The sequence below is a fragment of the Phaenicophaeus curvirostris genome, chromosome 1, assembly GCF_032191515.1.
Source record: "Phaenicophaeus curvirostris isolate KB17595 chromosome 1, BPBGC_Pcur_1.0, whole genome shotgun sequence".
Classification (NCBI taxonomy): Eukaryota; Metazoa; Chordata; class Aves; order Cuculiformes; family Cuculidae; genus Phaenicophaeus; species Phaenicophaeus curvirostris.
This window is the reverse complement of record NC_091392.1, coordinates 194,102,325-194,129,740: the sequence shown is the minus strand read 5'-3', so window position 1 is coordinate 194,129,740 and position 27,416 is coordinate 194,102,325. Positions and strand designations below refer to the sequence as shown.

At 45.7% G+C, this 27,416-nt stretch overlaps 1 protein-coding gene across 1 annotated transcript in view; it reads left to right on the top strand.

Moving 5' to 3' along the window:
- Nucleotides 1-5,714: 5,714 nt before the first annotated feature.
- The window catches only part of RNF169 (ring finger protein 169), a 28,368-nt gene continuing 6,666 nt past the window's right edge, over nucleotides 5,715-27,416 (top strand). The window contains exons 1-5 of the mRNA XM_069883339.1: nucleotides 5,715-6,027; nucleotides 17,805-17,881; nucleotides 23,902-24,048; nucleotides 24,966-25,078; nucleotides 25,797-25,896. Of these exons, the coding sequence (XP_069739440.1) occupies nucleotides 5,736-6,027; nucleotides 17,805-17,881; nucleotides 23,902-24,048; nucleotides 24,966-25,078; nucleotides 25,797-25,896 (729 nt within the window). The 5' untranslated portion in view covers nucleotides 5,715-5,735. The remainder of the gene's footprint in view (nucleotides 6,028-17,804; nucleotides 17,882-23,901; nucleotides 24,049-24,965; nucleotides 25,079-25,796; nucleotides 25,897-27,416) is intronic.

The window sequence follows — 27,416 nt, the reverse complement described above, 5'->3', positions numbered from 1 at the left end:
ACCCCTGGTTGTCTGGATGCAGGTGAAGTTTTCTTGAACACGTTTGCTGCTGCTTGTTAAGGGCATTAGGTACTGGAAAGCAGGATGGGCAAACCCAAGGCACGGGGTTTTGTCCTCTGTCCTGCTCAGCACACCGCTTTGCAAGCAAAAAAGTAACTCACCAAGCAGATGCCCCAAATCCATGCACATGAGCTGATGGTTTGGTGGCATCCCTTGCTACCTCATGCATGCCTATCCAGACTCTCTGCCCTGCCCCTCCTCCATGGCTTCCTGAAGCCTTTGAACATCCCTGCACAACTGGGTGTCCGTCTCACTAGCACCCTCTCGGCAATGTAGAGGTCTCTGGAGTCTCTGCTACTCTAGATACAAAACCTGAGTGCTTTGCTAATCTGCAGATAAACTCCAACTATAGAGCAGCAATGAGGAAGTGATGGAGGTATCAGAAAGATGGAGAGGGAACAGACTTCTGGTGGCCACAGCAACCAAAAACTAAGAGAGAACAAATCTGTTGGAAAAAAAAAATCCCTAAATCTCTGTTATACACATCTTTCCTTCATTCCCTGGATGCATGAGAACAGGCAAACCTCTGGCAGGTGGCCGATAATATCCAGACTGACCCTTGTCCAACAGGAGATACAGCCTGCCTTGCTCCCTGTGTGAGTCCTAGCACCCCAACCTCAGCACCCACAGCTGGTGCAGGAAAGAGAAAACTCACCCCAGGAGAAGTTTCAGGGATATGTTACTGAGATGGTTCATCCCCCTCCTCCTTCCCTGCTAACTCATCTCCCAGGATGATGGGACGTTACCAAGTGTACTGTGCACTTGGCACTGTATAAATATTGAAGTAGGGTTCCAGGATCAACTTAAGCAGAAAGACAGGATGCCTTCCTGCCCCAGCACGCAGGATAACCAGAAAGAAGAAGAGATTGTGAGATGATCAGGCCTCCTGCCTGCACAGGTGCTGTGCGTAGCCCACACCTCACCTTTAACACCCTAACAAGCCATGGCCCAACATCATGAGTGTGTACATGGCCTCACTCATGCCAGGACAGCTTAGAGGCCTGCTGGCAGGCTTTCCAAGTAAATATGCCTCTCAGACTGACCACAAGGATCCCAGATTTTGAAGCAATTTATGTGTCTGGATTGGGAGACAGGCACTGGGTGGGATTTTGACAGCACACAGGCAGTAGCATCAAGGTGTTCAGTGCAGCCACTCTCACCCATCCACCTGCTCCAACCCCTTCCCAAGGAGCCATGCCATTTGTTGTATGTGTCACAGCAATCTGTGGCTCTGAAGGCAGAGCCTGTAGCTGCTAATGAATTAAGTGATCCTTACCCAGGCTAAAGCCACACTATTAAGAGCTTTCTTCTTTCCCAGACAAAGTGGCAGCATCTAAATTGCCTTTGAAGAACTACCAGTGTCTTCAGTGACCCCAAAACCATGCCTGGGGACAGGCTAGGTTAGGATGGGGCTAGTTGCTTGAGACTAAAACTGTGCCAAGGATCTTTCTAACAGTTCATTGGGATGCTTTGGGGTGTAAAACGCACCCCTTCCCTGGGATATGGACTCACTTCTAACCCCAGCACTCCAACTCAAGGAACAGTTGCACCAAGGTAGCTCCTACTCTAGACTCCTCCATTACCAGCCTGAGGCAGGAAGAAGGGATGAAGGTTAACGGGGCCAGCAGAGACACCAAGACAAGAATTAGGGGAGATTTATGTCCAACATTAGAAAAATAAACCCTTTCTGAATGCAGGGATAGGCTCAGACAGTCACCTGCAGGGGAGGTGGGCTGCCAGCACTGGAAGTCTTTAAGGAAAAGATGACCAAGTGTTGCTCAGGAGTGAACTAAGCTGAGGTGATCCTGCTGCAGGGAAGGGCAGTGACTGAACAACCCCTTGGGGACCTCACCAGCCTGATTTTCCATACATCTTGCACCCCCTTGGCCCATGCCAGGGTGTGATATCACATAGGTCTGAAAATGCACATTGTATTTGCCTTTAATAAGCAGTCAGTCAGCTTCATCTGCTGTCACCAGCAACAAGACAGGGAGTTTGCATTTCCCCAGTTCCCAAGGAAATCACATGCATCTGGATGCCACACGCTCCTCTCCTCATCCTTGCCCTCCTGGAAGAGTGTCCCTCTGCAAACCCTGCCCAGAGGAGGAAGAGGAACAGAGAAGCTACCACAAAACAGATCCCAGGAATCTGCTACCAAGGCACCTGATGAAACCACAGACATGGAGCTGAGGTTCACAGTACATACTGAGCTCATCCCAGCTGGCAGCCACCCCTGGCTCATGCCCACACTTTGCTGTCTTGCTTATTTTCAAAGCCTGTTTGCCTGGCTGTTCACTGCCTCGTTTTCACTGCCCACCTTGCTCTGGATGCACATCCACTCTAAGCCAGCTCTGTTTTCCAACATCTTTCCCACACTCTCTCTTCCCAAAAAAAAAAACCCAGGATGGTTAAATGTGATTTTGCATTTCTTCCTCTGAGGCTCCCTCCTTCACTGAGCAAGTGGCAGCTCTCAGGAGAAAAATAGTTCAAAGCCTTTCTCTCTCAGTAAAAGCTGTTTGTTAAATCATCAGTCTGTTCCATGAGCATTGAAGCTCTCCTCCGTGTTTGTAAATTGCTCAATGCTGTAGGCCAAATGCTGTCCATCTTCTTTCAGAAATGACTGTTTCTTATATTAAGCCTCTGAGGAGTATTTGTTATGTGTTGTTAATCAACACTGCATCGCTAAATCTTAGAACACTGACAGCAATGGATACACAGCAGTGCTGTCCCTGCAGCTGCAAGGCTTCATACAGCACTGTAGGTAGGAGTGCGCCTCCGTAAGATTTTTGCCCAGTTTCTTAGCGTGGTCTAAGGAGGCCTTGCAGGTCTAATCACTTCTCAATCAGCTGGACCTTTCAGCCATCCTGATGGAACGACAGACATCTCAAAGATCTTGTGGATCAAAATATTCTGTGCAAATACAAGCTAGGTGTAAGAAATGTAAATGAGTGCCCTGCACTAAATATGATATATTACCGGACACTGGACAAGTGTAGGATGTGGTCCACCACCCCTTTTGTGCCTCATCCATGAATTATCTAGCAGAAGTGGAACACTTGAGCTTAATTTTGAGTCCCTGTTTCAAGCAGCAATAGAAAATGATGGGTTAGGGGTGACCTGAAAGTTTTGGAACATGGGTGGGGAGCTGGGAGGAAGAGTTTAGCAAGAGGCTACAAGTCGTGGATTTGGTTTCCTTCAAACCCCACGGATGTGGTACTGATCACTGCAGTCACCAAGCAAAACTGTTGACTGAACATCTACAAGCAGATACTACATAGAAAGGGTTAAACTAAGGGGTTGGTGGGGTACTCTCCCCCTGAGCATTGCCAGTGAAAGCATTGGAGAGTTTGACCTGTAATCTCATCCTGGACCTTTCCAGCCAGCTGGTGAGCTGAATGGATGTTCCCCACTGCCTGGCCAGCTGATAGGAGTCAAGCTGTCTTAACAAAAGCTGAGGAGTCCAGAAAGGAGGGTATGCTGTGGGTATAAGAAAGAAAAGCTCTACCTAACAGCAAATCCAGATAGAAAAGGATTTTTAGCACCTGGGGATTTTGTGGTGACTTTTCAAAGGCCCACCACTGGATCTTGTTGGAGGATTGTTGAAGAGGAGGTAGGAAGAGGCTGGAGGCAGGTGGAGGGCTGTGTCATGCCCCACAGACATGCTCTGGGGCTGCTGAGAGGCACCATCCAAGAAGGAGTCTTAAACCCTCCAAGAAACCGTAGGGATTTGAAGCAGCTCTGTGAAACTGAGGCCAGGAGTAACAACCTGAGATTACACCCTTTACAGAAGCATCCAGCAAGACCAAAATCTTAGAATCAAAAGGTTGGAAAAGACCTCTAAAATCATCCAGTTCAACTATCAGCCCAACACTACCATGCCTACAAAACCATGTCACAAAGTGCCATATCTATACTTTTTTCAAATGCCTTCAGGTAATGAGGCTCCTTCACTTTCCTGGGCAACTCATTCTAATGCTTGACCACTCTTTTTAGTAAAGAATTTTTTTTTCTAATAACCAATCTAAACCAAAACTGAACACAGGATTCGAGGTGCAGCCTCACCAATGCCCTGCTCCTGCTGGCCACACTGTTTCTGATACAAGCCGGGATGCTGTTGGCCTTCTTGGCCACCTGGGCCACTGCTGGCTCATGTTCAGCTCCTGTCGACCAACACCCCCAGGTCCTTTTCCACCTGGCAGCTTTCCAGCCATTCTTCCCCAAGCCTGGAGCACTGCATGGGGTTGTTGTGGCCCAAGCGCAGGACCTGTTGCCTTGTTGAATTGCCTCGTTGACCTTTTGGCCTTGTTGAATCTCATACATTGGGACCCGGCCAATAAGTCCAGCCTGTCCAGGTCCCTCTGCCAAAAATAAAAAAGACAAACAAAATACATACTCCCAGCCAAGCACGGAGGATCTTCTCTGTGGCCTAGAGAATGGTGGTTTGCTGAAGGAGCGTGCAGCCACCATGCCCTACACACCCTCCCTGGGCAATGGAGGGGGCATAAGTCTTCTTCAGGGCCCTGGGCTCTTCCACAGGGAGTCCCTCTCCCTTCAGTGAGCTTCTCACAGTGGGCACAGCCACATGCATGCAGCAACCTTGTGGTTACAGAAAGGAGAACGGAGGTGGCCCTTCAGGGCTATGAAGATCATCCCTGCCGATGGCAGGGAGGTTGGAACCAGATGATGAACTGAACAAGCTGAAGAAGTTGGCCTGTGCAAACCTCATGAGGTTCAACAAGACCAAGTGTAAGGTCCTACACCTGGGTCAGGACAATCTGTGGTTTCAATACAGGATGGGGATGATGTGATTGAGAGCTGCCCTGTGGAGAAGGACTTGGGGATGATGGTTGATGCAAAGCTCAACATTAATCAGCAATGTGCGCTCACAGCCCAGAAGGCCAACCATATCCTGGGCTTCATCAAAAGAAGCGTGGCCAGCAGGCTGAGGGAGGTGATTGTGCCCCTCTACCCTGCTCTTGTGAGACTTCACCTGAAGTGTTGTGTTCAGTTCTGGAATCCTCAACATAAGAAGGATATAGAACTGTTGGAACGGCTTCGGAGTAGGCTATGAAGATGATCAGGGGGCTGGAGCACCTGCCATACGAGGACAGGCTGAGAGAGATGGGGTTGTTCAGCCTGGAGAAGAGAAGGCTCCGAGGAGACCTTATAGCGACCTTCCTGTATCTGAAGGGGCTACAGGAAAGCTGGGGAGGGACTTTTTACAAGTGTGTGGAATAACAGGATGAGGGGAAAGGGCTTTAAAATGGAAGGGGGAAGATTTAGACTGCACATAAGGAGGAAATTCTTCACGATGAGGGCGGTGAGGCACTGCCACAGTTTGCCCAGCGACGCTGTGGCTGCTCCATCCCTGGAGGTGTCCAAGGCCAGGCTGGATGGGGCTTGGAGCAACCGGATCCAGTGGGAGGAACTGGACGGGCTTTGAGGTCCCTTCTGCTGCAAACCACTCTACGATTCTAGGAGTCTGTGATTCTGTGAGTCGGTGATACTGTGATTGTTCTCCCTACAGAGCCGCGGCTCATGAATATTCAAACCATCCCCCTATGAATATTCAACACCCCCACCCACCCCCCGCTCCCCGCCATGAATATTAATCAGGGGGCGTGTCCCGCGTGAATTATGCAGGAGCGCGCGCCCCGTCCCTCCAAGGGTGGAAGATGGCGGCGGCGGGGCCCGGCGGGCGAGCCGCGCTGCGGGGGCGGCGGCGGAGCCGGCCCGGGGCGGAGGAGGCGGAGTGCCCGGTGTGCCGGCAGGCGCTGGCGGAGGCGGTGACGCCGCCCTGCCGGCACTCGCTCTGCCTCGCCTGCTTCCAGCGCTGCCTGCAGGGCCCGGGCCTCTGCTGCCCGCTCTGCCGCACCCGCCTCTCCACCTGGGCCCGACGACACCGCGCCGAGCCCGCCGCGACCACGGCCGCCGGAGCAGGCGGGGAGCAGCGGCCGCCGGAACAAGGTGCGGCCGCGGCGGCGGCGTCTGCGCCCCCGTCCCCTCCGGTCCCAGGCTGCGCGAGGGGGGAACGGAGCGGGGCCTCGGGCCCAGTGAAGAAGGGGGCGTGGCCTCGGGCCCGGGGAGCGAGGGGCGTGACCTCGGGCCCAGGATAGCGAGGGGGCGCGGCCTCGGAGACTGGGGAGAGGGGGCGTGGCTTCGGGCCCGAGGGGCCTGTGCTCTCAGTCCTAGGGGGCAGGGACAGCCCTGGGGGGCAGGCGGGGGCTCAGTCCCGACTCGGTCCCAAGAGGGTCAGGATCTCAGCCCCTTTGGGGCCTGGGTCTCAGTCCCAAGGGGTTTGGGGTCACAGTCCCAGGGGGCAGGGCCAGCTGGGCCCACCAGGAGCGTGTGCTGAGATGTCAGGGCTGAGCCCCATCCAGCAGAGCCAGGCGTGGGGGTTTGGGGGTGGCGAGGCTGAGCCCACCTTCCTTGTTGTGGTGGGAGAGGGGCCTTGGCAACGTAGACCCCACACTGGGAGGACGTTTCCCCACCTCAACATCTGCTCTGTGCAACGAATGCATCCCGGGCTCAGTCATTGGGTTACCCTTGCCAACAGCATCGGTCATGGGAAAAGAGGGGCAGCAGGACTGTGCCCCCCTCCGTAGGGCATTGGCACGGTGGCGGACTGGGGAGGTGCGAAGGCCGGGCAGGAGCAGGCTGTCAGCATCACCGTGACCCGTTCTCAGCCTCACACTCATCCATGGGTTTTAACAAAATGCCCTGCACGGGGTAGGTCTGACCTCTTTGAGCACCAACCCCAAAACGGCCAATCGTTTTTATAACAGCGTTGCCCCAGATGGTTAGAACAGTGCTGCCCACCTGATGGACTGGTAGCAGTCAGGCTGGTTTCTGCCACATCGAGACAGGAAAGCTTATGCTCCATGGGAAGTCCTGTTCCCTTGTTGACTTAAAAGTCCATCATTTCTGATTTCATGGCATTTCCTCCCCATCTCAAAAGCCAGCAGACTTCCTTAATTCCTAGAAAACAGTTTGCTTTATTTCCTTTAAAATAAATCCTCATTTGAGCCAGTGGCGTGGCTCTTTCCTGGTGGGAGCCGAGGTGCTGTGGCAGATGCCTGCCTTGCTGCTGTCAAAATTCCCGGTGCACCGGAAGCTTCTGCTGGCACCACGACCTGTGTTGGTTGGAGAGACTATGCGGTGGTGCTGGCAGAGATCAGCTGCCTGCACTGCATCTGCATGAGTGCTTCCCCAACACAGCAGCACTGGTGGGAGCCCTGTAAAGCAGACAAGGCTTTAAGTTATAGATAAACGTTCTTTTAGGCGTCCAGCTGTGCCCTAACTGTTCCTTTTCAAGCATGTTACTGCTCTCCCGGTTCATGTTTGTGTCAGCACCCTCTAATTTGCTATGGGAAAAAATGGCAGGATAAGCATAAACAGCTTAAATTTGTGGTTTAAAGTGACCCTGCTAACCTTTGCTGGAAGCGAACTGGAAAGCCTTCACGCAGAAGGATTTGCTGAATCAATGAACAGATGGGCTGTCCAGAGGGAGCCGAGCCAAACGGCTGGGAGCAGTTCCTCCTCCTTGGCCTAGCTGGTGGAGGGACAACAGAAACTCCCCAAGTTGATCTCTGCTCCAAGGTAGTTGTTTCAGTCGTGCCTTGATATGCTTGACCTGATCCAACCTGGCATGAATGTGGCTATCCAGCCATGCTGCAGGAATGCTTATGTAGTGCCTTGGCAGGTTTGGGGTTTTGAATTAATTTTAGTTCTCTGCTTGTCTTGAATTGTCTGAGATGTGTGTGTTTTGCAGCAGCGCGTATGGTCATCACATTGATTATCATTTTCTATCTGCCCAAACTTCCTAAAGCTCTGGAAGTGTCTTGGAGAGAATCGTGGAGGGTCTTAGCACTGAGAAACGTGGGGTGTGCCCCCCAGACGCAGAGGGACAACTGCACCTAAGTGTCAGTCTGAGTGTGGCTTTGCTATGGGCTTTCTGAATTGGGCAAGACTAACCCTTACTCGCACCATACTCTGATGGCGTTGCATACTGTAGACCTCGCCACTGTAAAATTGCACTTAAAGCTGTAGAGTGGTTGAGTTAACAGCTGAGGAGGTGACCTAAAGCGAGCCTAGGTTCAAACGTGTCCTTGGACAACCGTGTTGGGCTAAAAGCTGTGAAGGCAATTGGCCACTTAGGTTGTAAGCTGGGCCAGTAACATGGAAAGCAATGGTAGGTGTTCCATTACAAATGGTAACCTACTGCAGGCAGAGAGAGCACAGTAGATGTGGTTTATCTTGGCATTAATGAGGTTTATTGGAGAATCACAGCATGACTGAGGTTGGCAGGGACCTCATGACTTGCAGGACCTCTGGAGACTCAACCCCAGCTCAAAGAAGGGTCACTGGGAGCAGGCTGGCCAGGACTGTGTCCAGTTGGGTTTTAACTGTCTCCAAGGCTGGAGGCTCTGCAGCTTCTCTGGGCAACCTGTATCAGTGCTTGACCATGCTGACAGTAAAAAAAAAAAAAAAAAAAAAAAAAAAAAAAAGTGGTTTCCTATGTTAAATGGAACTTCTTGTATTTCGATTTATTCCCATTTCCTCTTGTCCTGTCACTGGGCACCACTGAGAAGAGCCTGGCTCTGTCTTTTCTACTGTCTTCCACCAGGTGCTTAACACATTGGTAAGAACCCCTCAAGCCTTCTCTTTTCCAGGCTGAACAGCTCCAGCTGTCTTAGCTCCCTCTTCTGTGTCAGATGCTCCAGTCACTTGATGAGCTTCATGGGCCTTCACTGATCAAGATCAACAACATCTACTGCTCTCCACTCATCCACTGAGAGAGACAGTCATCTCATTGCAGAAGACTACTATCTTGGTTAAGCATACTGTCCTTTCCATAAATACAAGCTGGCTACCTGCCAAACACCTCCTTGTCTAGAAGTGGTTTCCAGGAATAGTTGCTCCATCACCTTCCCAGGGACTGAGGTAGGGCTGGCCCTGTTGCTCTTTCTCCTTGCCCTTTCTGAAAGAAGGAATGACAGTTGTTTTCTTCCAGGGCTCAAGAACCTCTCCCAGTCACCATGACCCTTCAAAAATAATCAAGAGTGGCCTCACAACGATGTAGTCCAGCTTCCTCAGCACTCATGGGTGCAATCCTTTAGGTCCCATGGGCTTGCGCATGTCCTAATTGGATCCTTTGTCCAACAAGGATGAGGCTTCCTTTATCCAGACTTTCTTCCTGGTCTCAGGAGCTTGAGACTCCTGAGGCTGGTCTTGGAATCACAGAATGGCTTGTGTTGGAAGGCACCTTCAGAGATGATCTAGTCCAGCCCCCTTGCCATGGGCAGGGACACCCTCCACTAGGTTGTGTCACTGAAAGCCTCGTCCAATCTCAACTTGAATGCTTCCAATGATGGGGCATTCAGAACTTCTCTGGGCAACCTGTGCCAGTGTCTCACCAGCCTCATCATAAAACACTTCTTACATCCAATCTAAACCTACCCTCCCTCAGTTTAAAACTGTTAAAAATCCCTCTCCGTCTTTCTTTTTGGCCTCCTTTAAGTATTGAAAGGCTGCAGTAAGATCCCTGCAGAGCCTTCTCCAGGCTGAACAGCCCCAGCTCTCTCAGCCTTTCTCCACGAGAAGGGTGTTCCAGCCCTCTGGCCATTTTTGTGGGCTCCTCTGGACCCACTCTAGCCACAAAGACTGAGGAAAGAAGGCTCTGAACATCTCGCCCTTTTCCATGTCCCTTAGCACCGAGTTCCCTGCCCCACCCAGCAGCAGACCCACATTTTCCTTTTGCATCTTATTTACTTGTAGAAGCCTTCTAGTCTTGATTTTTGTCATTCACTTTGCGATTTATACACAATAGTGGACTTAAAGAGCTCTGAGACCTTGGCTGAGATTGGTGATTCTGCATTAAGTGAGATGTAAGTATGGATGAAGACAAGGTCCTTGTAACGATACTTCCTAAACAAAACTGGATAGGAACAAGCAGAGACAATGCATTCTCGGTGCCTGTGTTGTGTCTTGGCACAGAGCAGGTTTGCTTGCCCGCTTCTGGGCATCTGATGCCCTTTGAGCTGCCTTCCAGAAGGTGTGGGTGGGCCATCAGTCCCATGTCCTCTCTTTCTGCTCTGTAGGCATTTCTAAGTACCATACAGCACCTGGAAATGCACCCTAGATGCTGGTGTCAAACCATATTTTGAGCTAGAGTCGCAGTACTGACTGCAATACTTGGCTAAGTAAGATTTCTTATATTCAAACAGTTGCCTGGTGAAAGTCTTGGAAGGCAAATAGGTGCAGCAGATGGGAGGCTTGGAGCCTGCGGGTATGTGTTTGAGGATTCAGCTAGCCAAGAAGAACAAAAGATGTATGTACCATGTTTGCAGCAAATTGCTCAGCCTGATTTGTATGAAAATAAGCATTTTCTCCAGCAAAGAAGGATGACCCCATAAATCCTGCATCAAGACAAATGAAAAGGATCTTGTGAACAAAGACAAGCAGATGAGATTCTGGCTGTATTTTCTCCGATGGTAGTCACAAGGCCCAGTCTCAGTATCAGATACTCACCTGCATGGTTAGATTTTTGCCAATCAATCCTGACAGTACCATCCCAGATTATAGATTACTTCTTGGAGCTTGGAAAATTGCTGAAGGACAAGTGTTCTACCACAAAATGAGAAACAGAAATTCAGTTTTATAAGGAAAAGTCTTGTTAAGCTGGTCAAGAGCTTTGAATTCCTAGCATGAAAGTGATCTGAGAGGGAGAGAATAAATGACTTCTCATATAGTAGACCTCTAGTTGTTTTTGGAAGGGATGGGGAAAATTGCTCCTCTACACCGAGGTGGGATCAAGTGTACCTAAACCATTACTCGTAGACACACAAGTCGTACATTCATATGCAGATGGCAGAAGAGGATCCCACAGGAACTCTGAAAACTTGGCAAATTTTGCCTAATATCTGATCAAAATCCCCTTTGTTATAAATGCAGCTGATTAATTTTGTTTCTCTTCTGCCCGGTAGCCATGCAGAACAATTAATAACTGATGCTTTTATAAGAGGAGTGGGGTGGGTTTGCCAGGCTTCTAACATGACTTCCCCCTCCTTCCTCTGAGTCTTTTTTTGGCTGTGGTTTCCTTCTCCCCCCTGGACCAGACCAGTCTGGTTCTTGAGCATTTCCTGGTGATTCCTTAATTTCCTGTCATTTCTATTGTTCTGTAGCCTGTCGCCCTTCTTTTTTTGTCTCAACACCACAGTGCTAAGTGTTCAGAAACGGCAAATCCCGATGAAGCCTTGCCCTGCTGCGTGAAAACCAGTGATTTATTCCCCACATCAAACTGAGTAAAGTTGACACCACCTCTTTCTTCCTTCTCATCACCACATTGGTGTTGCCTGGCTGTTTGATGGGACAGTTTAAATTTAAGATTGCCCTGGAAATGAACTAAGGTAGGGCTCCCTCTTCAGGGGCAGTAACGATGGTGCCAGGAGACTGTCAGAATGCTTGTACCTCCATCTCCTCCCTCACTGTCCATTCTCCAGTCATCATTAAATTATTTTTAATCTACTGTTCAAACCAATAATGAAGAGAGAACTGGCCTAGATCTGGCCCCAGTTGCCAATGTCAGAGGCTGTCCTGGCCTGACAGTTGATCATTAAACTCTTGGAAAACAATTTTGCAGCTAATTGTGCATCCATCTGAGTAGTGGTTATACCTGCACTCACTGTGCTTCTAAGAATGTTTTTTTTTTAAAAAAATGTCCTTACAATTGAAAAAGACAAAATATTTTTAGATACTGTTATTTGGGGATGGGGTTATCCTTCACAGCAGGGGTATATCCAGGTAATACTAAAGAGTGAGCTGATAAGTGGAATGCAAGGAAACCTCATGGAATGAGTCTGTCTGCTGGAATTTCAGCTGCATCTCAAGAACAGCCCTGCTGTACCCAGCCTGGCAAGTTTGCAGATTTGTGTGTGTGTCTGGCAGCTCCAGGAGAGCATGCAAGCTTTAGTGTTTGTCCAGTGCTGCACCTGAGCAGAAAAGGTCCCTGAGAGCCCAAAGGGTGTCCACACTAAACTGTATCCAGCAAAATTTCTTAACCTGTCTTGATGAGGTTAAGAGCTATTGCTCCTTGCCCCATTTCTGCTCCTTACAACTTCTCCATCAAGGACCTTGAGCTTCTTCCCTCTGTTGCCGTCATACCACACCCCTGCCTCCACCGCCAGCTCTTCTCCCTCTTTCTCCATGGAAGCACAGGGGTAGGATTTTGAGTTCCTTTGGGGTGGTTCTTACTTTCATATTTTCTTGCTTTATTTCCATATGCATTTCTGTCCAGAGCAAGTTTTGGACAGTGCACATCCTACTAAGAAAGTTGTGGATATCTTGGTCTCTACAGCAGGTGAAAAAAACCTCTCACTCCTAAGAGATTAACTCATATTTTGTTTCTCCCTCATCCCTTAATCACCCCATCAAAGAAGGAGATTGGATTTAATTAATGCAAGTTGTTCTTACAGAGTTGATGTTAGTTTGTTGTCTGCCTGTTACCTTCTAAATACTTGCTGATGAACAAACAATTGGTTGTAGTACCCATTTGCATATTGAATCTAAGCCTGCTGGTGTAAAGTTTTCAGATAGTTGCTTCCCCTCTCATTCCCCTACTTCTCTATGACCTTGAAGAAAACCCACTCCAGGAAGCCTTGAAGACAACCAGACAACCACAAACAGTTCAGAACCTACCAAGGGGGATTTCACTAGCTTTCTAAAGCCACCTCTTCTCTCTCTCTCCCTCTTGCATCCCCAGAAGCCTCTCCATCTTCCATATTCTTTTATTCAAAGCCTTTTCCCAGAGGCTGCTACCAGCAGGAACATGTCTTTGGATTTATACCCAGTATGGCTCAAACAACTCCTATCTTCTCCTAGACCAGCTCTCAGCACACCATATGGAGGCATTGACCAGTTCTTGACCATGTCCCTGGAGAGAACCTTCCATTTACAGCCTGTTGTATTCTTAAACTTGGTACATTCCTTTTAGCTTAAAGTCTTTCATCCATTTATACCACTATACAACTCACAAATTTTCTAAGTCCTATCATAAGACCTATTTACTGTACATTCGTTATGGGAAACCCACAGCCTGGCATTCACTGTTAGAAACCAGGCAAGGCAAATCATTTATATGCATGAGAAACAGCATTTGAGAGAGTTCTTCCAAAATACCTTTCCTTCGCGCCTTTTGTGCCATCTTTATTTACTTCTTGTTTTCTGCACCCCTGTTTCTTGAAGTACCTGATCACAGTTAATTTTTGGTAAACAGCAAAGCATCGCTCTTCTGAACACTTCAGCTTTCACTGTACATTTCTCTGCCCTCTTCCCAATAAATGATGGACTAGTTTGTTTTCTGTATTGACTTTAATGTATGCCTAGATCCCCAGCATTAGTGTTAGGGGAGCCAGGTCACTCTGTTTGGAGCGTAAACCAAGGATATTCTCTCCGCTCTGATGAGACCCCATCTGGGCTATTGCATCCATCCAGCTCTTAAGCCCTCAGCACAGGAAAGACATGGACCTCTGGGCGCGAGTCCAGAGGAGGCCACAAAAATGAGCAGAGGAACAGAATATTTCTCCTCTGAAGACTTGCTGAGATATTTGGGGTTATTCAGCCTGGAGAAGAGAAGGTTCCAGGGAGACCTTATTGTGGCCTTTCAACACTCAAATGAGGCTTCTGAGAAAGATGGAGAGAGATGTTTTTACCAGGGCCTGTAGTGACAAGACAAGGTGCAATAGTTTTAAACTGAAGAAAGGTACATATAGGTTGGACATAAGGAAGGCATTTTTTAAGATAAGGGTGGTGAGACACTGATACACATTGTCCAGAGAAGTTGTGGATGCTCCATCATGAGAATTATTCAAGGTCAGATTGGATGAGGCTTTGAGCAACCTGATCTAGTGGAAGATGACACATTCTTCCAAGGGGTTGGACTAGATGATCTTTGAAGGTCACATCCAGCGCAAATCATTCTGGGATTCTATATCTGTTGGAAAGACTTTTCTTGGGAAGATTATTGAAATTTTGGGTACTAGCCTATTTAGGGTGAAGCAAGTGGAGGAGAAATGACAGTGTCTTAATAGCTGTCTCTCACATTAACATTTTTTTAGTGCCATCTTCTGCTTCAGCTGGAACTCTAGGCTCAGAACTAGATTGAATCTATTTTTGTCCCATTTGGCTGCGCATGAGAACTGGTCTGGAGCCTGCTTTGTTGGGGAAACTGCTCTAGGGTGAAAAATAGACATTTTTTTTGAGGGTTGCATCCTGCAGCTCCAGCCTTACTGATTCTTATGAAAAAGTTGCAGATTTGTGGTCTAAATGTGCCAAGTCTTAATTTCTTGTTTCCAAATATGCTCCAATCTGCCCATGCTGAAGTATGTGTATATATGGAGTTTGTGACTGGCATCTCTTTGTGTAATGTAGTTAATATTATTTAAAAGATCTAGAGTAACTGCTCTTGTTGGAAAACCGTTTCCAAACCTCTCCGTAGTCAGAAAACTTCTAACTTCTTATTTTGTGTTTTGAAAATATTAAGATCTCATCTTAATCTGCAAACATAAACACTAACCGCTGGAAGTTAAGAGGAAAAACAGTGAAAACCTCAAGGTTTTGATTATCTATACCAGTAATAAAGGGAAGAAGGAAACTACAAAGTCTGCTGAAGGTTTCTGTGGGAGCTGGGGGTGAGAGAGATTCGCTGCCATGGGTGGCAGAGCTTTGACTTGCCGAATGGCATCAGTTTGGCAAAACCCAGTAGCCTCTGAACAACAAACAGAGAACTAAAGGGTTTCTGAATCAAGTTAAACTTATTTTTATTCAACCCATGTTTCTGAATTTGCCAGATGGATGTCTCTGAATCTTTTACCAGTAAATCTAAAATCTGCTGGACAGGAGTATGGATTAACAGTGACAGTGTATAATGCACACTTCTGTGTGCTCACCTTGGAAGGATGGAGTCATTCAAGGGGATTGAGGATACAAGTCAAATGCCTCTTGGAGAACCAGCATTAAATAATTAGAATATCTTTTGTCCTCTCAAATAGTGCAGAAATCAATTGGGGTTTTTTCCAAGACTGAGCACAATAGGCAGAAACTCTTGTCTGCCAACCTCAAAGAGCAGGATGCTGGGTTTGATCCTGCCACTGTGACTGTTTCAGTGCTATCACTGTGCTCGGAAGGGTCATCCCAGTGCCAGCCTTCCCAAGAGCCCTTCCAAGTCAGCTTCATTCAGAAATTGTTGACCCAGTCAAGAGGAAGAGCAAGCAATAGTTTTGCTGCAGAATCAAGTAAAAGGCCTTTTCTTCCATCGTCTGATCCATGTCGTTGTTCTCCTAGGCTGTGGCACGCATCAAAATAGTTTTGTGCCAGACCTGAACATCCAGAGTTAGCACAGGGAGGTGTGTTGGAGGAACACGCATGTTGCTGTGATGGTCTCGCCTTCCTTCCCAGCTGCATCCCAGTTCAAGGACCTGTCTGGTTTGATTTGCAACAGTTCTGTGCTGGTTGAAGCATCCTTGTCTGTGTAACATCACTCCAACCCAGAAACTATAATGGGATGTTGTAAATGTAGATGTACAGCCATGTATATGTATTTATTTTCATCTCTTCCACAGAGAGCTAGAAATTTGGGGTCTCATCTCTTTTGGCCCATCTATAAAATGTATAAGTTGTTGCATAAAGATACTATACATAAAATTGCCTCCACCTGATGTTACACCATTAGATAGGTGTGGTTCCATTATTTAAAATCTATTCTGGCTTGCTGAACCCATGTAAGCAATGAAACAGTTGATGTGGCTTGTCGTTACTGCTACATGTTTTCCTCGAGTTAGCTAGTACGCTTTTATTATCCTGGAGGGAAAAGATATACCTTTTTAGTTGTGAAGATAAGGTCTGAGGCAAGCCTTGAAAGTTCAGAAGTAATTGAAGGTTGCTGTGGGCACGTTACAGACTGCTGCTGCTCTTGGGACTGTCTTCATGGAAGTTCAGCTTGATAAAATTCACAAAGAACTGGAACTGCTCAAGGACACAATTGAAAAAACATTTTGAGAAGCTGGTGGAAGGTTTCCAGCACAGCCAGTTGCAGGCACAGAAGCAGGAGCACGGAATGCAGCCTGGGCTCCCCAGCATCACCACTGCTTGGGATTTTTATCACACATGTTGGGACATTTGGGGTGTTCTCCTTTATAAACAAGCCTCATTCGTGCAGGCATGTGAGTAAGAAGGAATAGCATCTCTTCCCCCCTGCCCCCCCCAAAAAAATGCCTTATAATCCATACACTTGACGTTTTAATGTTTGATTATAAGAGATTCTTTCCCCCCCTTTTAAAGAAATTATTAGAGGAATACTTTAGGATTTGTTCAGTTTTGGCATTGGCAGAACTGCACTGCTTCCCTTCCTCAAGCAGAAAGCTCTGGAGTTCACACTCACCCATGGGGAGGGACTGAAGTTATATCTTTCCACTAAGAACTTTAAGAGCAAACTAGTGGAAGGCAGGACAGCTGAAAACAGGATTCAGTCAGTCTCTAAATGGCATGTTTCGGCACCAGGGCTGTGACCTGTTCTAGGGGGCAGGCAATGCGACCATGAACAAGCAGATGCCTGGTTTACTTACCCCACCATGAGCATTTTATTTTGGGCCGATGTGTTTGAAGAATAAAAATACTTCCTAAACAAAGCATGCAGTGGAGCTGTCAGTTTATATCCTTTAATTTTAGTAAGCTGGGGAAAGGAAATACCACCAATGTTTACTTCTTGCTCATACTGGTTTCATCCCAAGGGTAGCACATCAGGATGATGAGCTGTGCTGCACCCTGCCTGGAGCACTGATAGGGACCTTGCCAGGACAGTTGTTCAGGGGCTGTTGTTTTGCTCTGGTTGTTCCCTTTTCCATCCAAGCTCCTCAGACTGTAATGCAACTTGCCCAGACTTGTGCTACACAGAAGCAGGAGGGAGCGCTGAGGCTGGCGTAAAGAAGGGAATCAGTTGTGGAGTAGCAGACTCTGGGGATATAGGTTAAACTATAACCCCATGCCAATATGCTTTTGGTTTCTGAATTCCTGAGGGGGAAGGGAGGAAGCGGGGGCAGGACCAGGGTGGGGAATTCCTGCCAGACAGAGCAGCCGGCCTGGCTGGCTTCAAAATATTGGCCTCAGGGAGCGCATTGTGAGCAGAATAAAAGCTGTGCTTACTCTGGACCAGTGGGACAGCACTGCAAACGGCTCTGAAGGTGAAGGGGTGTGGAGGAATAAAGCTACCGCTTACTTAGGAAACTGGGAGCGCTTTTGGTGTGTTCATTTAAATGGCAGAAGGGTACGGGTGTGAATTCAGAATGTTATGCTGCTGCTGTCAGCCTGTTCTTGGGTGTCTGGCTGGAGCAGACACTTAAAGCCTGCTTTTATATCTAGCTGAGATCCCGTGTGACATCTCAGGGCTGTTACTTAACCTCTATGTTTACGTCCTCCTAATACTCCCCTGAATGCCTGACTGCTTGTCAGGAGCTCTTGAGAGTCTCAAAAGAAACTATAGAAGTGCAAAATGGTATTACTTGACCATCCTCCTCTGAATGTTTCTGTATGTTAAACAGAGCTTTGATAGCAGTGTCAGATATATGCTTAAAAAAATGCTGTAGAACCTCTTGTGCAGTCTGTGGAGAGCTTATCCTTTTGGGGAAATAATTGACAACCCCAGTAAACATACACTAAAAAGTCTTACCTTTTTTTTTTCCTTCTCTTTCTAGACTTTATATTCAGAGCACCCATTAAGTTAAGCAAACCAGGGGAACTCCGAGAAGAATATGAAAGCCAGCTAAGGAAGGTATGATATTCTGTGTAACTGCATTTTTTTCTTCCAGCATAGCATGGATTTCCTGCAGGTATACCTATAAGGAGACTTGAAGGGCTTTTTATTCCTGCTTTGTAACAAAGGTCATTTATTCCCTTAATGCCATTCAGCCAGTTCAGGAAAATGTTGGCAGTGATTGAGCATGTAAAAGCCAGATTTTGCTGTCTTAGGCTGCCTTCCAGAACACAGAAATATACCTACCGTGGTGGACCTCGTGCAACTATTCAGTTGTATACGGTTGGTTAGAGTATCAGTGTTTGTGGATGTAATTCCATAAAGCTTTTTGCAGCATAAGGCATTTCCTTGCTCCTGCAGTAACATCATTCTCAGAAACAATCTATTCCAAACAAGAACTTTCTGTCTGTTTTCAGCAGGGGAGGGAAAGGTAAGACAGAAAAATCAAGAAGGGAAGAAAAGCTTTTCAGCTGTTTTGAAGTTTAAATCTGTGAAATATTTTCTACATTTAAAAAGGGATATTTTTCTTAATCTAAATCATTGAAATACGTCCAGTGGCTACTTACTTATGGAAATTGGCTGCTTTTTAAATGAGAAACACTACAGTGAAAGCAATGACTGCTGCAGCCAAGCGGATAATTATTTCCCTTGCAGCACCTCTCCTGAGAGTCGCCTGTAATTTGCTAAAATGTCCGTGCTCCTACTTGTAGCTCCTGCTTCTGTCATCCCTTCTCTGACTGGACCTGCACACCATCCTGCTGAAACGACGTGGACTCTGCCCCACTGCTGGTGCCTTTGTCAATAGTTTTAATTGGTGTCATGGGACCTTGATCTGTTTTTCATTTGAGAGAGGTCCAACCTCTAACTGATTAGTTTACCTGCTGGGGAAAAGGACCAGGTTTTTTTGGTATCAGGAAGAATTTTCTTTGGTTTTTTCCTGAAGATCTCAACAACCGTAGAAAGGGCTGAGAAGCTGATATTTAGTTAGAAAAGTAGCCTTGTCCACTGAGTAGGGAAATCCTGCTTAGGTGATACTTAAGGTAAATAACTAGTCTGGGAAATACATGTATGTGAGAAGAGAGCTAAAAAATGTGGAAGAGTCTTCTTTCCTGCTTCTCTGTGGAACTATCAGGGACTCTGCTGGGCAGTGTCACTACAGGTTGTTAGGATAACTTTGGCTGACTATGACCTTTCAGTAAGTGTTCTTAAGAAATACAAACTATTCTCCAGTCCAGGTGACTTTTGCTGGGTAGACAAGCGTGCTTGGTGCATTAAGTCTTGTGGTGTTTTTAGCAACAGTGAGACATTTTGCAGAGGAACAGTTGGTTTAGGCAGCAGTGTAAGATTTAAGTGCATAGAAATCTTATTAATGTAAGAATGTGGTTTATTAATTAACCTAAATGTGCATCACTGTATTTGGCAATTTAATATTTTTCACTGTAACCTTTAGGATGAGTAAACTCAGGATATTTTTGGCTTAAAGAAGAAATAAAGCTTTTCATGTAGATATTAACTGTAAATCTTGCCAGGGTTTGATAAATCTCTCTGTAATAGTGAGTGGGAGACTTCCCATGATATTATAGCTAAATCATCATTGATCCTGCCAGACTTGTTGCTTGATGTGTTCAATCCAGCTGTAAGTACAGAATTTCCCAGATGTCCAGAGGAGCAGGAACTGCCTGAGTTCATGGGGACAGGATCTTAGCTCTGCAGTTCTTCCAAGTGCCTCTGGATTGATGCGTATCTGCATCTTTGGGAAGGATTAAACCATCTTCTCTCCCATGGTCCATAAAAATTCTGTAGGAGCATTGCATCCGCATAGGACAAAGTGGGTACTTTATCATTGCTTGTTAATCCTGATCACTCTGTTAACAACTTTAAATTTTATATATAAAGTTCAAGTAAGCACTTTTGAAGCATAATCATACTGCAGCTGAAGAGAATTTTGCATCTACCTCTTGACTTCAGGAGAGAGATGCTGTCTGGTGCCAACCCTTCTCCTTCCCCCCTAGTCAAAAGGAAGGACTTTAACATGTTTCTGGCATTTGGGGCATGTTTTTGTCTTGTTCCTGTTCAGCGTGCTGCCTTCCCCTTTTTGTTCACTGGCAGATGGGAGAAGGTTTCTTTCCCCTGCTGACTTAAACTCACTTTATAATAACCTCATCTGAGAAAGCAGGGGGTGAGGGAAGAGTTTCTGAATGATCTTATAAGAGAAATGGCCAATCTCATTTTGCTGACAAAATGGCAAGTGATGATGCACTCACCCCTTTTCCTTAGTCCAGGCAATATTGTGGCCGTTGCCAATTGGTGAGAGTTTTTTGGTGCCTCTGAACTTCTGAACTAGGCAGGAGAAGCTTGCATATGACTGGACTTCCCTCTGTTTCTTGAGGCAAGTGGTTTCACCTCAACTTCCCTGCCAGTGAAATGGGGGTAACCCATGCAGGCTTTCCTCTTGAGGAAGGGAGAGGGAGTATTCAAAAGCTTTTTCACATCTATCAGATGTGAGTTGTTTTAAAAATCCTAGCTCTTAACTTGCTTCCCACCCTTTTGCTGTTGAAAACCAAGTAGTTAACATAATTATGTGCTGAAGAATTTTTATTTGAAGTGGATAATCTTGTAGTGTAATTTTCTCAACTGGCTTTCAGAATGAGATGTTTGCTGTCTGTGCAGGATAGCGAGATTTTTTTCCTCTTCTACACTGCACACTCAGTGCTCTTGTATTTCATATTTTTCCAAAGGAAGATATCATTTCTGTGTACAAAAATCCTCACTCATCCTGTTAAAATGTCTTTCTATCACAAGCAGTCTATTGCTTGTAATCACACGCAGTCAGGAGGGAAACTCCTACCTGAGGCATGTGCTGACATGCAGCTTTCCAGTGGCAAGGGTAAACGGAGCAAGCTCAGGGAGTGAGCCAGCAAACTCGGACAGTTTGTGGAGTGAAGAGAAGATGTCAAACGTGAGTTTACCAAAACTTTTGGAAGTGAATGTTAATATCAAGAATTATGTTCTTTTTTTTCTGATAGCCATACTGTTAATAGCAGCTGCCAGTCCTACATCCAGTATTTCAAAGGTGCTGCGCAGACAACACAAGGTATTTCTCCCAGGGTAGATGTTTCACACCAGCTTGTTTCAGTTTCCAGTCCTCATGTCCTAGCACAGTATTACCATGTTTGTAAGTAAATTCTCTGGGAGATAATTTACATTAGGCTACTTATTATTAATTTTTTAATTAGTACAGATTTTATCATTAGAGTTTTCTTCTGTTTGCAGCATGAATTGTAAATCTAAATTCTGTTTTGTATCCCATTAATTAAGATTAGGATCCTGTTGTTGCTTTTTTCATTGTCAGCAGAATTTGTGCTTGTACCTCTCATTAACTGTGCTAGAGGTTGGCCTAAAATTCTTAAATACTCCTTTGTGTTGTTACATATGCTTGTGGCTTTAGATTTGGGAATTGAGTATAACTTTATAAGTTAGACAAAAAGGGGAAGATTTCCATATAGCTTTCTTCTACGTGAGAAATACAGGAGGGACACTGATGTTGAGCAGTATTGCAGCTGGCTGAAAGAGGTCATCTTTATGATAAATCTTGATGTGAACTTGTTCTTCAGAAACTTTAAAAAGGCTTCTTAAATGGAAAATTATTGCTTATGAAACATACAGTAGACTATTCATCATGTCTGCATCATGTGGCCATAGTCTGTATTAGTCAGACACAGTGTTGTAGTTATTGCTTGAGATTATTAATAGATCAAGAATTTATAGATAGGTCTTAAAACAACTCTAAAAGACATGTCAAACCAAACTTTGACAGCATTTGCTGAACACTCTCCATCAGCCAAACAGTGGCTTTTTTCCTGCTTTTTACCTTCTCGCCTCCTACCTCTCTATTCCTTGTCTCTGGGGGTTCAAATTCAGTAGAATTTGGGTCATTCCAGTTTGAAAATCATGACATGATTTCTGTGTAATGCATCATGAACTCAGTTTTCTTTGTCATCTGCATGTCTATGCTTTTCCCTCCCTCTGCCCTTCAGCACGGAAGTAGAATACTAAATATTTTTGGAAGAAGGAGGAGTTGTTGCAACATCACCCACTGCCTTTATGCGCACTGCTCTCCTGGGAGGCAAGGAGGAAACTGCAGCAGTATGAGAAAATAGGAGGGAACATAACAGGGCAGCTTTTAACCATCTGAAATGCCTGCACTCAAATGTGAGGAGTAAGCAAAAGTATTTGCATTCCTAATGCTTAGCCATAACTGTGGTTCATCAGCATGGTGAAGATCTGTCAGTCAGAGGTCAGGCTTGTTGTCCCAGAGGAGGATAACTTAGGGACAGAGGCTGGGTGGAGGAAGGAGGAAGGATGTGATGGGTGTACTTATGTATGTAGCCTATTCATGGCCTATGTATAAATCTGAAGTTGAGGAAGAGGCGAGAGACACAAGCTGGGTGAATGGCTGGGTGATGAGTGAGAAAGAGGATGGGTGATGTTATCCTGGGCAGGGATGGTCAGATGGTGTTACCTGAAGTATGTCCTGCAGAGCCTGTTCATCAGGTAAAGTGGTGGAAAGGAGGAAAAAGGGGGGTTTGTTGGTTTTGAGTGACAAGTCTGCAGCAAAGAGGTGCTGGCAGAAAACAGGAGTTTGATTCCTTAGGTAAAGGGGAGCAAAATAGTGCAGATGGGCAAGCAGCCCATCAGCATCGTGGATTGTGCTGGGGTTAATCCTTTGGTTCATGAAGAAAGAAGCCTCTGCAGGGAGAGCCTGGCCAGGTGGAGCTTGTGGACACTAAAGGCTGATCTTGGTTGGTTAAGAGGGCTCTCTGAGTGATGGATCATACTTTTCAGAGGGATGGAAGGAAAGTATTTGCACTTCCCTGAGATTCACTTTTCTTATCACTAGTCTTCCACAAGCTCAAGAATGGATAGGGGTTCTTCTGGGAAGATAAAGCAGTATATAGGGATTGTCAGTGAATGAAGGAGGCACAGGAGGAAAGCAGAAAAAAGATGTGAAACATGGCAAGACACGCCTTGGGGCTGCTCTGGCAGTTCAGTAGGATTTCTGTGCAGCCTTCAGGCTTGTGAAATGCAGTAATGCAGCACATGCAGATAATGTTGCATCATAGCCTTTTGGAATTGCTGGGGTGGTTGAAAGTAACAAGAAAGCATCAATTCCTCATAGAAGGTGGTACCAAAAAGGCTGAATGTGCTTGGTTCCTTTTTCAGATCAGACTTCTTAAATTGCGGGAATGTATTAAAAAAGCAAGGAGATTTCAATAACAGGTTAACTATGGAGGGCAGCGTAGGAAGCCAGGAGATAAAAGCAAGTTTGCCCAGCGTGGTGCACAAGCAGCAGCTGTTTGATATGCAGCAGGCAGGATCCTGTGGATCGGTGTACCTTATATTCTAGACCCTGGCATTCATGTGTACTTCCGCTGACAAACTGAATTCAAGCTTTGGCCTCCAGTTGGCCACTGAAGGGTTAGGTAATCTTTCTGGATTTTCTGTATCCCAACACGTCCGTGAAACAATAAGGTTTCATATAGCATGTAGGTTTCTACATGAGAGTTGCTGTATATAACCAGTTTTAGCTTAGGTGATGCTGTCAATATGTCTGCCAAATTGTGTGTACTATGTTGAAGTCCATTTGAAGATTAAAATTGAAATGTCAGCTTGCATGCAAGTGCTGTTTTGCTCATTTTTATTTGTAGTATGATTATCTACAAGTAGACAAAAGCTTTTGTCTCTCTATTTTAGAAAATAGCATGGCAAAGAAGTCTTTGTCAAACCCTGGACCTAACAGTGCCTTTGCTATTTTACCAAGAAGAAAATATCCATGGTATTTGTATAGAGTGCACATGAAATCATTGTAGAAACCAACTGATCTTCACATTACTGCTAATGGGGGAGACAGTGGCTTTAGAGAAATGAAGACACAAAATTAAATGATGTGGCTAGACTCTTGGAAAATCACTCGTTGGCAACCAGTTGTAGGACTTGAAATGTTTTAAATACACTGTCTCTTTTGGTATTATTTCCAGCTGAGAGATGAAAAACTACAAGAAGAAAAAGCTTCTGAGGATCCGATTCACAAGTTCATTTTAGATGACATGGAAATGGGAAAAAGAAAAATGGAAGAACAGCAGAAAAAAGATGAAACTTTAGTGCTTAAAGTGAACCAAGACTGTGTAAGTAAGCTTGTACTTCTCTTTCCTACTCACTTCATAGACACTGACTGGTAGATGAAATGCTGCAGGACTCAGTCCTGGAACAAGAACTAGATTTTTAAGACCTTGACTAGTTGACTTATCTCCTCTTTCTGCTTGTTGAAACTGGGAGCTTCCATCCTGACAGAGGGAGCTTTCCAAGGTTATTTGATTAACTTCTTTGTAGTCCTTGAAGGCTACAAGCTAACAGATTGTAAGGTCAGTGTTAGTAACAGCTGTCTTCTAAGGTTTGGTATGACTACAGGTGTTCTTTTAGAGGTTTCTGTCCACCCACTTTTACCCTCTTTACTCGTGACTGAAAGTGCAGCACTTCCAAACTGCATAGAAGTATGCTGCTCTACTTTGAGTTTCCTTGGTCTTCAGGCATGTATGCGCTTCCATGAACATTTCTTCATGAATTTTCTATAGTGTAGGTATCCAATACTGTAGCCTGACAGAGTCTTCATGCTGAGTTTTGCCTGTTTCTCATTTCAGTTGTGAGACTCCACAGTAGATGCTCTTAAGATTTAAAAACTAATAGGCTGATATGTGGGTACTGGATAAGGTTTCATAGTACTTTTCTTGTAGGATTTACTCACGTTTCCTTGATCAATAAATTAACTTTCTTCGGTGACTAACAGCTGTACATAGGGGTTGAGTGCTTTTTTTTGCATTATTTATGATTTTGGAGCCAGTCTCTGAGCTGTTACAGCTCCAGTGAAGAGAGATGCATGAGCATGTGTCTGCTGGTTCGCAGTCTGTACCTCAATTTATGTCCTTTAGGTGTAATCAGAACAGGGGCTTTTGGGAGCTTGAATAATTTTGAAAGAAAAAGTTTTATTTTCCTAGTGATTCTTTTTGTTGTATATGTCAGCTAACTCTTCCTTGATTGACTTCAGTTTCCTGAACGTCTCTCGGATTCAGAGAATGAAGAACCATTCCAGGGCAAGCAAGCACATCGGTCGGCTTTTGTTTCTAAGACCAGTGCCTACTCCTTTGCTTTCCTTTCAGGGTAAGATGGTGAGACTTGATTCAAGCTGATGAATGTTGATTAGAGATGTACATCTCACATTCTTTTGACTGTTGTTTGAAACATACTTGAGATACTTTGAATTTTATTAAAATATTTGCTCCAATCCAAAATAAGTACTTGTTTTTATCTGGATTTTTAGTGTTGGTAGCATACTGCATCTGTCTGATTACCTCCTACCTGTTATAAAATCCTGGGAGTTAATGGGGGTAGCATTGATCCCGTGAAGCAGAAAAATCATTGCCTGTAGATTTATGTGATGGACATCATTGAAGTACAAAATTCTTTGTGATGAACTCAAGAGTGCTGGATCCTTCTCCAGCACAGATATTAAGAGATAGCATCAGACCCTAAGAGCTTATCAGTGAAAGCTGTTGCATGACACAGTGGAAGCAGATGACTAACTGTGTTTTCACAAGAGAAGCACGGATGTTTCCATAGCATCATCATTAGCTTTGACCTCAATTACTTAGAAGCCGTAGGTGTCAATGTGTGTAGTGCGGAGCCCTTGAACACAGGCTGTGCGGCAGATCTAAGATTCCTGGATCTCTTTACCCTGAGGGTGTTGGAAGCATCTCGTACGGCCAAGCCATGCAAAGGCTGATGCCTTCCACACAGGTAGCTGCTGCCAGGGCTGTTGGGCTGGTTGTTCCTAAGGTCATAATAAATAATCTCCTCTTTTCATCCATCTGCTTTTTAGGAACCTAACCGCCAAGGTGGAAAGGAGTCGAAGCTGCAACGACACCATTCAGGAGAGATCAAAGAGCAGGCAGAGATCAGCCCCAGCCAACAAAACAAAGGTACTGACTGCATCTGGAAATAAAGGGTTTCTGTGTGTAAACGTTCTTATCTGAGGTTACACAGTGCCAGTAATCTGGAGATAAAAAATACTGTGTTTGTGGCACTGCTAAGTGCCGTGTTATCGTCATGGGGCCAATCACTTCCTTGCCGCTCACAATAAAAACCTGCTTGGTTAGAAATTACTAAGCAGAAAAGTAGACAGCATACAGAGTTGTTTGTTGGCATTGGAGGATAATTGGAAGGGTATTCATCATGCTTTTGTTTAGTAATTAATTTTGTTTTCAAGGCTGGGTCCCCAGCCAATTAAAGAAAAATCTTTTAAGTTTAGAAGAAAATTCCTCTCTTCCTTCCCCTTTCTCTCCTGTTCTTTACAAAGCTGCTTACACACAGTAAAACTCATTGCTCTCCTCATGTTAGGATACTTTCTTTTGCACTTCCACGCTATGGGAAGAGCTGGCCTGGTCTTGCTTTTCCTTGCATCCAGCATCCCAAATGCATTAACTGTATCTGTTACCCTGTGCAGCAGGCCTGACTTTCAGTGCACTGTAGTGCTTCAAAATAAGCAGTGATCATGACGCAAACACCTTTACTTGCGCTGTAATTGGAAGTATCACTGACCCCTCTGGCCCTGCCAGCAGAAGCACAATTTGCATGGTCACCCTTGTATTAATCTCTGTGTCTGAAGCCGTGCTCTGCCTCCTTTGCGATGTGCCTCTCTGGCCTGTGGCATCCTGATGGCTAGCAGCAGCAGCTTAAATCATGAGAGCTGTGTGTTCTCAGCCTGGAACAGCTCCAGAGCTGCTCTGCCAGGACCGCTTGCTAGGATGTTCCACCACCTTCTGCTGACACCCCTCCTTCATGGGCTCAATTTCATCCCAGATGGAGAAGGGGACAGTTCAGTTCCAGAGATTCCATAGGGAACAGAAGCCTCTGCAGTCCTTTGTAAGGTCAGTTTGGCTGGAGGTTGTTGCTTGAAAATGGTAAAATCCCCACTGGGCGCACTAAGTTGACCTCAGTGATGACCTAGCTACACATCTCTGAGGTTATGGGCATGGACATGGTCCAGTTCCCATCTAAAGTGATAAGAGCAGCACTGAGCTCAAAGCAAGAGTCTATAGCTGATCTTCCCTCCTAGGACTTCTTTTTTTAAGTAGATGGCTTATGGACCGGACCAATAAAGAGTTGCACTGCAAGGGTGTTCGACAAACTTATTTTGACCTCAGAATAAGCTAGTAGAAACAACTCTATTTCAGACTAAGCAGGGAAACAAGAAAAGGCTGTTATTGTTCCAACCAGCTGCTGGATAAAATAATTTCATACTAGAGAAGAATAATACCATTTCCAGTTGTGTATGTGTAGCTTTTATTTTTGATCTATTTGTGGCTGGATTCTCCCACATTCCAAATGTAGCAGCATTAAGGGATGGTCTTGGAGATGACAAAATGACAAGAAATGCCACTCTGAAGCTCTGCTAGAGGCTGTCTTGGGCAGTGGCCAGTGTGGTGGCTGTGGTATGGTC